Source organism: Zonotrichia leucophrys, chromosome 2 (genome assembly GCF_028769735.1).
Source record: "Zonotrichia leucophrys gambelii isolate GWCS_2022_RI chromosome 2, RI_Zleu_2.0, whole genome shotgun sequence".
NCBI lineage: Eukaryota > Metazoa > Chordata > Aves > Passeriformes > Passerellidae > Zonotrichia > Zonotrichia leucophrys.
This window is the reverse complement of record NC_088171.1, coordinates 137,703,708-137,714,846: the sequence shown is the minus strand read 5'-3', so window position 1 is coordinate 137,714,846 and position 11,139 is coordinate 137,703,708. Positions and strand designations below refer to the sequence as shown.

Sequence of the window (11,139 nt, the reverse complement as noted above, 5' to 3'; positions counted from 1 at the left end):
AATGTCAGGAAATTAAAAAGAGACTGAAAATGCATAGGGTTTTACATCCGAATTCGCTTAAAGAATGAGTCACAGAAGTTTATTTTGGCATGGTGCTTTTACATTTAAGCCCTAGAACATTTCTACTTTACCATCATAAACAGATTTTACCATTCTACATTACTTTAAAGCAATATTCTGTATGAGAGTGAAGAAGGTCTCAACCATGGAGATGATAAAAAACCTATGGAGAAAGGAAATTACAGCATAAGGGAAATGATGGCTGGAGCCATACCACCCAGATCTGTTAGCTCATCCAAACAGAAATGCCAGGCTGAGTTGATTTGGTCAGTGGGACTTGGGTCAGGTTGGGACCTGTGAGGAAACCTCCAAGGTTGCTGAAGGAAGTGGTGGCAGCAACATTGTAGGTGGTCTTCTCTGCTCCTGAGTCACCAGTGCATCAGTGACTGTGATGGGAGCCACCAGGATTTCCTGGAAGAGCTGTGGGCATGATGTGAAACCACGGTCCTGAGTATCAGGAATTATTTCATGACCATCGTGAATTTCCTATGAGGAGTAGACCTGGTGACCCTGGGTACCTGTTCACATTTCAGTATCAGCCTTTCTTTCATCAATTTCTCCAAATTGGGGCAGGAGAATAAAACCATTAATGTCATGCCAGGATGATGGAGTGCTGAAAAATGTTCAAGCTCCATTATAAGAGACTTTTACTTAAATCCTGTCACTATTTGAATGAGATTTGGATCACATCTAGACCCCCAAGTACAGAAGGACTAACGTGTTTTTGAAGGAGCCCTTCCCCTTTCATGTCTTTCCCATCTGAGCAATGCTGCCATTGCCTTTCAGCCATAGCCACCGGCCATTACTCAGAGGTGCTGCCAGGCCCCATCCCAGAGCAGCTCCAGTCCGGACTGTTCTCCTCCCCAACCCCTCGGTGCTGTAGTGACACCATGACATCACATTGTCCCCAGAAACAACGACACAAATCTGATTTATAACTGGTGGTAAAACTTTATTATTCAAGTTTAGATGTAACAGACATCTTTGCTGCCTGAAGATTGTTTGCATAAGAAATACACCAAGAACATGTTTGTGAGTAGAAATGAACATGCACTATGAAAATCAAAAAACAAAACAAAACAAAAAAACCTGAAACAAAACAGAACAAAAAACACATCCATGTGTTGTAAGGACAAAACATTAAGAGCCAGCATTCTAGAGTCAAATCAGGGCTACAAGTTTAATGATGGTTTTTAGCAACATGAAGTCATTCTTTATGAAGCAATTTTTTTTTCTTTTTTTTTTTTTTCTTTTCCTGCTGGTGAATTTTCTATAAGCTAAATTTACAATGGCATTTTGAGATGTTTCCTTTTCTCCTGTTCTCCTACACAGAGCTCAGAGGCCAAAATGATAGGAATGGAAAACTGTGGTAGCTGTCACAATGTTTTTACCTTACTAAGTGTAATTTTGCTTTCCTAGTAAAGGAATTTTACTAGGTGCAACAAAGAATCAAATGAAACAGGTATTTATCTGGCTGTCAACCATTTAATTACTGTCTTTTATCCTCTTAAAGTAAATTGGGGTGTGTGTGATTACTATACAAGTAGCATCTCCCCAACTGTCAGCTTTCCAGAGTTGGCTAAATGAAATAAAAACTGTGAGGAGGAAGAGGGTAGTGAGGAATCCTATTCTGAGGTGAGAAAATTAAGTAAATAATTTTACTTGGCCCATCTTAACTTTAGAGAAAAGTTTAGAAGGGATTTTTTACTTATCTATCACTTTTGGGATATGCTGACAAATTGCTCACTGCTCCTTGCCAAGCATAACTGTCTCCACAGAAGCAGAAGGAAATATATCTACCCTTCTGGCTGCACAGAAGTGACCTTCTAATCTCCTTGGCTTTTCCTGACCAGTATTAGGAATTAGCATGTTAAGTCAGCCAAGAAAAATCAATACAGGAGCAAAAATGAGTATATATTTAGACATACTGGGCAAAAAGCAGATGGTAGACAACATCCTTAGCACATAAAGCAAGTAGTTATGACTACAAAACAACAGTGTCCAGTCCAAGGGTGGACTTGAAAGTCTGTCCCTGAACTGAGTACTAATCCACAGTTGCCAAATCAGTTTTTCCCATTGCGCAATCACTGTGTTTCAGCACTGGATACAATTAGCATCAGTCACTTGTCCTGCTGCCCCTCTAACTGCAAAAATAATCTATTGCTCACAGTGTGTCTCAACCTTTGGAGATGTCTCAATTTTCTCTCCCTTTAAAACTGTCACAATAGACAACAGCGCCTTTTTAAAACCAAGATATCTGCATCCAGTGTCCTTCCCCCTTTCTCCATAGTCCATTAAAAATTAAGGGAGGAGTTTCATCAGCATGGTGGCAATTAGATGCAGCACTTCATGTGGAAAGCAGACTGAATTTGGCACCTGAACACAAACTGTGCTCTGGAACATCATCTCCTGTAGCACTGAGGGGGCAGCAGCCATGAAGTGACAGCTTAGGACAATCTGGTTTGCAGATGACATCACAGGATGGCTCCATCTATACAGAGAGTTACTGGAAACACTGTGCCTGTTCCACAATCTGATTAGTGACAGGCACCACAAATCCTCTAGTTTTGAAACATCTACTTATTTGGTTGTCCAATTTGAGATATGTTTTAAGATCTTACACTACTATTCCTTTAGTAAGAGAAGTTCACCACCTTGAAGCCACTGACAAATTGAGAACAAAGACTGATTGTTTGAAAGTTCAATTTTTAGTGCTGTAAGTTGATTGAAACACAGTGGGTGCAGTAATTACTTGTGTGTGCTAACATTGGTTTCCATCTGAAAGTTATTAAATAAGATTATTCTTTTCCTGTGTCAGGATTTTTTTTCTTTTTATTAGTACCCATTGTGAGGGGGTCTGGAAGATGGATGGAGTCACCTCTCTTTTGTTAAGAAACAAAACTGTGGTCCCCCTATCCCAATCAAAAAGAACAGGCTACAGCAAAATCCCATTTCTTAAAAAGCAGAAATCTTAGAACATCTCAACATGTCATGGCAAGAACAATGAACTTTTTTCCAAATTTTATTTGCATCGTCTAGGTGTGCAATAGTAACATTCAAAGCTCTGTCTTGTTCTTTGCACTCATAAGATTTCATTTCTCCTCATCCCCAAACCCTGATATGTGTATTTCCTGTTGATTTGCCTCTGCTTCTGAGTTTAGCGAGAAGTGTTCTGAAGTTCAGGGTAGTGCTCAAGTCTTACAATGCACATGTCCCTCTAAAATATTTTGCCATGAAGATGCAGCTTCTATCAATGAAGAAGCCAGAGGGACTGGTAGGTCTGAAGTGAAGTCAAACCAGTAACTACTGAGAATCGGCAGGCAGCTGCCTTTGAAGGCAATAAAAATCACTGCTTACTGAGTACAACATCTTCCTTGGAAAAGCTGAAAAGGACACACACTGGACCCTGACGTAACGAAACGAGGGCAATCTATTTCAGTCCCCACAGAAAAAAAAAAAGAAACAGAAAATACCCAACAAAAATAAATCCACAAAAACCAAGTCAGAACTTATTATTGGAGAACAATAGTAAAAACATAACCAGACTCTGTCACTGGTATCAAGCTGGAGATTCATCTAAAAAATAGAAGAAGAAGAATGTGGCCCAACATCCTTTGCTAACCTAGAACACTACTGAAGGGTTACAGAACTCAACCACAGCAGATTGAGTGGGATGTTCCATATGCTGCTCACCAGTAAAGAAGCAATGGGTGGAGCAGGAAGGAATGCAGCCTAATGCTGAACAATAGCCTGTCTGTGCCTAACAAATCAGAGAAACTGTGCAATAATGTTTCACCTCCGTGAAAATACAACATCTAAATACTGCCAAAGTCAGTGAGACCTTTGGTGATCAACTGTGTAAGTGCCTCTCACGCTTGGTGATGTTTGCTGCCAGCTGCTTTAGGCACATTATTTCTCAAAAGACTATCAAAGTGCTGAATGTTTAGGCCAGTTCCCTCCTGGTTTTCCTTTTGCCAACCCCTATAAGACATTTCCTATCACCTCTCCTTTTATTTTCCACCTCCCTGATTATCTGGTTAAGTATCTTAGTAAGTGCACCAAATACTAGAAGGGAGAGTGGTGAGACTCAGGTAAGTTAAATACAAGAACTTTTTTTTTTTTTTATGATGCTTTAGTTCAATTACATGAAAATCTGAGAAAGGCGGCATGTAAGTGAGATCAGAATAGGACCCTTTACATATAATCTCAAGAGAGGACTTAGTCCAGAGATATTTTTATAGAACATTTTAAAAAATAAAATGCATGAATGGAGAAATAAAAGACAACATAATATCAGAAAGACATTTTAAACTTCATTCGCTGCAACATTCATGAACCAGTTGAGCTACACCTGCCATCCAACCATAAGGAACTAAGACCCTGCACTGCGAAAAAGAAACAAACCCAAACAAAACAAAAAAGCAACTGCGTAATATTGTAAAAATGGAGTGCAATGCTACTACAGAATGCAATAAAATATCAGTGCTGCATCGTCAAACAGCACTTATCAAAATAATTTCTGAAATGTTTCTTCTGAAACACAGACAAAGCAATAAAAAGAGGATATATGTTTATCATTTTAAGCATAACAATGTGAGTTAAGAGCTTAAGAATACAAAAGTACTTGGAATGAATAGTGCTACCCTTTTTTCCTAAGTAGGCATAAAAATATTTTCATTTCCTTCTTGTTTTTCATACCATTAATATCAACAAATTTCATTCATTTCATGTTATCGTTTACAACTTTAATGCACACACACAGAAAAAAAGATACCTACTGCAATAGAAATAGTTGCTTCATTACCTTGTTTGCTACATTTGCAAATGTAAACAGCGAGGCAGAGCCAGAACTGACTCTAATGCATGATGGAATATCTTTGTTGCATACGTACACTGTAGAAAATAATTATTCAATATGTCAGGCACCATTATTTGAAATGTAATACATTAATATTTACTAGAAAAATAAGGTTTTTTTCTATTTGTTCTCCCAACTTCTTTAATGAAATAAGTTAATCTGACAGTGCATCCAGTAGCTTGTAATATCTTCTACATCCCTGTGGCAAAATAATAAACTACTGGTTGGGACACTATAATGAAAATGATTAAAGTCAGTTCTTGTACACCCTTGTAGCAAGCATGGAGGCTCGTCTAACAGCACCTTTAACCAATTATTTAATATTTAGTTATTTAGCCCTATTTCCCTGAGCAGTTATGCTGAGGAGCTTTCCCTTCATGGATAGTTTTTAAAAAGCTTTAAGAATTAAAAAGTACTATGAAGACATTTAATGCTACTTAGCAAAAGCTGGTATAAATCTACTGAAGGGATTGACTGGTATGTATAGCAATGTTAAGCCTGTGGAGAAGTAACCTTAGACTTTAAGGTTTAGAAATGTAATATATTAAAAATATATTAAAATAAAATACAGCAGGTTACCTTATTCTATGCAAATTAAACCTGGAATGTGGCTTCCGTATTAGAGAATTCACTTGCACAAAATGGTTTTCCTAGACTAAAGTGTGCCAGAAAGAATGTAGTGATAAAATGGTAGCTAAAAATCAGCTGAGTCTGAGAAACATATATATGACATTGCTGCCAAAGCTTTGAGGACAATGTGATCCTAAGGCATGTTGTAGGGCAGAAATTTGCCCAAATTAAAGAAAAGAAAATGACCTTTTAACTCTGTATACTTAACATGTCTAGTTCTTATATACAATGTGCATATGTTCACTACACCCCTGCAGCAGTATATACATATACACATCTTTGCACACTTGCCAGTTATGTCTCTTACACAACAGCAAAGGTATTAATTGTCCAGTAAAATTTTCTCAAGGTTATTCGGCATGATTCACTGCATTCTGGCTAGCTTTGGTGGGCCATGTCCCACTGCATTATCTTACTCCCCTTCTGGCCACCATCCAACTGTTCTTTTTTCTTGGTAACCCACTCATTTAAAAAAGAAAAAAAAATAAAGGGAAAAAAAGGAAAAAAATAAAGAATAAAAAGAAAAAAAAAAAAGAAAATAACAAGGGATTTAATATTGGATAAGGCATGCTCTCTATATGAAGTGCTTTATAGGTCTTCACAAGACATTACAAGCTATTGAATTCCCATCAAGGAAACCTATTTCTGTTTAATTGTGCTAAGTGCTAAGGTTTACTCTTTAGGTTTTCCATTCTTTTCAGCTTGTGCATTGTTCCTGTGTAGGCCCCTCTGGATGTGAGTTGTGAAGTCATACTTGTCCGTGCAAAGATGCTGGCAAATGCTGCACTGGAAAGGTCCACTGTCACCATGGCAACTCATATGCAATGCATACATCACTTCATCCAGAAAGACAATGCCACAGTGCACACACTTGGTAGAAAGTTCATCTTGGGTACTTCTATCAACTTTCTCTGTTTTTACTACATTCAAGGGACCTTCATTTTTTACATTTGGTGGTGCCTTACTCTTTTCCTTGGAGGCACCATTTGCAGTTGGCCCAGGTCTGGAATGCTTTATCGCCAAATCTAGAGGAATGTCATTGTCTGATCCGACAGCTGAAAAATGAGGAGGCAGATTAAAGGTGGGATAAGGCACATAGTTTTGGCAAGGATTTGGTAGGCCAGGCACATGACTCAAGTAGTGTGGATTCCCAGGAACAGACAGCTTATATTTACTCCAGAATCTCAGCCAGTCAGCTTCACTCTGAAAGTCATTGTGTACAAACGGAAGTCCAAAGAGTGGGTACTGGTATTTTTCAATAGGGCTTCCAGGTGGAGAATAGTTTGGATGTTTCACAGGTCTCATGTATTTTTCTATTGGGCTGCCTCTCTCTGAGCTTCCTTTCCCTTCTGATATTGATGAACTGTTTCCTGGGTCTCCAGTACTTTCCTGAGGACTTTTTATCTGAATGTGCAAAGGTTGCATCCTTTTGTGAATATCCAGAGTTTGGCTGACCAATATTGGCTGCTGAGCAGAATGGCTTTTAGTCAATGAACCTGGGGCCTCGTATTTACTGAGGCTGGGAAGCTGAATTTCTCTCTGATGACCTTCAGGTAAATGATCCTCTGACCTCCTCTCTAAGGGGCTTCCATTGACTTGCTCCTCACTGCTACCCCTCTGCTGTTTGTTTAGCTGCTCAGCCTGAAGTGCCTCCGGGTTAAGGCGCTTTCTTGTTCGTCTCCTAATGATCTGTTCACCATTGTTCTGTTTAATGATGTTTAAAGGCCTGGGAGTCTGCATGGAACACATAGAGAATGAACAAAAGGGAAAAAGAAAGACATTAAACAAATCTGTGAGACCACGCTCATGCAAATTTATCTTTTCTTTTGTGAAGAGCTGCATTACAACAGTGTTACGGGAATGAACAAATTTCAATCCAAATGCTGGTTCGTTGCCCCTCATGCTGAAAGTAAACTATAAAATTAATTTTTTAATTTTTAAAAAATTATTATTATTTTATCAACCTGAGTCAACTGCCTCAGACATCCTGTACCTATTTACTTAAAAAGGCATGAAGTATCCAGGCTGTCAAACCATTTATTACCTGTTACTCCTAAAAAATTCTGGGGGAGACATGTTGAAAGTGGGTGCTGAGAGCTGGGGGTGAGGCAGGAGGTGCAAGGCCCTGTGCACTGGTGCTGCTCTGTGCACCATGCCACCAGAGCTGCCCTCAAACAGGGGTTTGCACAGCTCCCACTGGGACAAGAACTTACCTTCATACTCACCCTGCTCTGACAGGGACAGAAAACACAGGCACACACAGGGCTTGCTGACCACCACTGCTGTCACACTGCAAAAGGGCTGCAGGTCCACTGTGTGCTGAGTGGGAAGATGGTGGCCAGAAAGGGGCCAATAAAGATGGAGAAGAAAGCCCAGGGAAACTGTGCTCCAAGAGGTGTGCCTCTTCTTTGGTACCAACTCCCCGTCCTTCACCCCAGCTGCATGGCTTTCTAAGTGTTACTGATGTGCTACTAAGTCATGAGGGAGAGAAGGCATGGGGCAAAAGGGATCTCTGAAGAAAAAACCATCACAAAGAGGCAGAGGGAAGAACCAAGTGGGGACTTCTGTTTCCATTTGCTACTACCCCACAACAGCTAAGTGCCCTTTTTAAAGAAGAAGTGAAAATATCTTTGTGTAGGGAAAAAAACACGGTACAAGGAAGGACAGCAGTTAGGTTTCCTTTAAAGGCCCCCCCAAGAGAAAAGCAATAGTACCTGAGTGAAAAATGTGCTGCACCATGGGTACGTTTCTCTACTGGGCAGACGGTAGAGCAACAAAAACTACCTAAAAGTCATTCAGTTTGGTGTGTTGGGAGCTGACATTTTTCTTCCAAAAGGCACATAATCCTATTTTGGTTCGAGGCCATAAAAGTGACACCCTGCCCCAGTATTCTACTAATATGTTTATTTGGAAATTCTAACATTGTTTTTAAAAGCAGATTTAATTTTGGCTTACAGTCAATATCCAAAGTAATCTTGAGTACCTTGAATGTAACTAATTTTTTAATATATTTGTAACTTCAAGCTAATATGAAAACATCCAGAGCTGGAAGAACACCCATTCTATTATTTGCAGAGATTTAATCTGTCTCTTCAGTTGCCATTTTCCTCTCCTTTCACTTATTTATTTTCCTGCAGTTGGCAGACTCTTAATGGTTAATTGCATTTTAGACAGTGCAGCTATTTTTTAAGATTTTAATTTCTGTTAAAATACTGAATCAGAAGTATATACACACTTTGATTTAGATTTTTAAATAAGAGAAATTTAAACTTGGTAGAAAAACAGCACCTGAATCAGCCTCCTCACACAGATCAAAGTTGAGGCAAAATTGTCTTTAAAAAATTACAATATTTTTAATGTAAATTCTATTCAGATAAAGATTATAGCTTGACCAATCAATAGCAAGTTAATATGCATAGACATGTACTTTTCATTATAAGATCTGTATAATTTCCTTGCCTTTTTATGACAATTGTTACTCAGATACTGTGTGAGATCTTACAATGTTGTTGCTCCTATGAAATGCTAAACACTACAGACCATTTTTATATGGCTTCCAGACAACTCTCCAATATTTTAGAGATACTTTTACCCTTACTCTTCATGCTACAGGTAGGAAGCCTGATTATGGAAGCAGTTGATAGAAATATCTTCCTACCCGAGATTAGGGACCCTCACACACTTACTTGAGGCTCCAGCTATTCAAAGTTATTGTAGGTTCAACTTTAAAATTCTTCAGCTTGCCAATGACTGATTAAACCAGCCCTCAGATGATTAAAATGCACTCTTTAGTGGTGAAAATCTACTAATTTCCCTTATTTGTAGTAGTAAGGTGCAGATAAAAATATCTTGTATTTGGTTACAACCAAGGCAAATAGAAAATTTTAAGGTCACTTCTTGATTTTCAGTGGGGCATTAAATTTAGAATATAGTGGAAACATTACCAGAACTTTACTTTTAAAATGGTCTATGTCAGATCCTTAAATATATGTTAGACATAATGAAGATCACAAATATTTTTGCCATCTCTGTATCAGCTGGCAATCTCCCCACTCCAATAATATGAGTAACTGAAAAAAATAAAAAATTCAACAAATGCTTCAATAAATTATTGTGATTATATTTCTCAAATTCCATGTGAAAGTGGAGCCTCCTCTAGACTAATCCTAGAATATGCTGCAATTCTTTACTGAATTAGTCTAAGGATGTTGTCAAGGAATCACCATGGAACAAAATGTAGTGTTCCATGACCAAATTCGAGCTGTTTAAAAATGAAGGACAGCACTACAATAATAATGGTCAAATTCATGACTCTGGGGAGACAGCAAATGTGACTATTCTGTATATGTTTGCAGTAAGATGCATTTTTTCACTAAAACTATTTTAATAATAGACTCTTGGATTGTAATTACAATTTTAGAACATATTTGATTGCGTTAAAGGAGAGAAATGTGAAAAACGTGGCAAGTTTAATGTCAATTACCCCTTAAATAGATGGAACATCTTTGAAAACACACTGAAAAGTTATTCAAGGGCATAATAGAAATAGAAATGCAACTTGCAGCAGAAATCACTACCATGTTAATATCTGTCAGTCACTATCACCTAGTAGTATCTAATAGATCAGAGATTTTTCCTGTCATTAAATGAAAATGAAAAAGGGACCTTAGGCTTGCATTAATGAGGATGGTAGTCCTAGATAGTAATTATCCAATCAAAACGGAGCTAAGAAATGTGCAAATTAATACAGGTGAGTTTTACTCAGTGGTGCAGTACAATTTAGATGAACGGGGGTCATACAGAAGTAAATTCTATTAACTTGATTTTTTACAGTTGTGGACATTTCCTTAATAACTGCATCATCCTGGACCCCTTAATTCAAAACCATATGTCCAATACATGACACACTGCAATTTTTCCTGAACAGACAGGCAGACAGATAAAAGAAACTTTCATCTTTCTGGTGTCCATCTAAAGAGCGTCCCTTTCCATGGGACTGTCTCAAAAGTTGTCCCAAAGGAGAGATTTGTTGGATTATTTCAGACTCCTACTTATAAAGGAGTTGCTATCATACCACAGCAGAGTAAGGCTTAATTAAATTATTTTCATTTGTTAGGTCAAAGTTCAACTGAAGATATTAATGTCAAATGTCCACTGAATGGCAGCTTATTGTCATGCTTAAACAGTGGAGCTTAGAGATAGTGTCAGCTTCTTGCTTTTGAGATGCATAAAACAAACTTTGACACTGTATTTCTAATAAATGATACTGGAAGTGCACTAGTTCATTCCTATTAGTTCATAAGGATGATCCAAGTTGTGCTTGAATTCAAAACTGACTCTTGTAGCTTTTTTATATTTAAAAAGAAATGTTGAAAATCATGGTAGGATCCAACACTACAGCTGAGAAAAGTGTACTTAAAAAATGGAAGAGTCTGCAAATGGAATTTCAACAAATAACCAGACTCAAATGACAAATAAAAAAGCCAAACCGTCCTTCTTAAAATCTTTGTGGATGTTCACCACTGATCAATTTCCTTAAATTAGATATTCCATCTACAACTTTGAGAGGTGCCCAGGAAGATGATACCTGG

General features: G+C 38.0%; 1 protein-coding gene across 6 annotated transcripts in view; it reads right to left on the bottom strand.

The window, feature by feature from the left end:
- Nucleotides 1–991: 991 nt before the first annotated feature.
- TRPS1 (transcriptional repressor GATA binding 1) overlaps nt 992–11,139 on the bottom strand; it is a 211,751-nt gene continuing 201,603 nt past the window's right edge. For all 6 annotated transcript variants that reach the window (XM_064706589.1, XM_064706585.1, XM_064706590.1 and 3 more), the window contains one exon: nt 992–7,282. In XM_064706589.1, the coding sequence (XP_064562659.1) occupies nt 6,221–7,282 (1,062 nt within the window). In that variant the 3' untranslated portion in view covers nt 992–6,220. The remainder of the gene's footprint in view (nt 7,283–11,139) is intronic.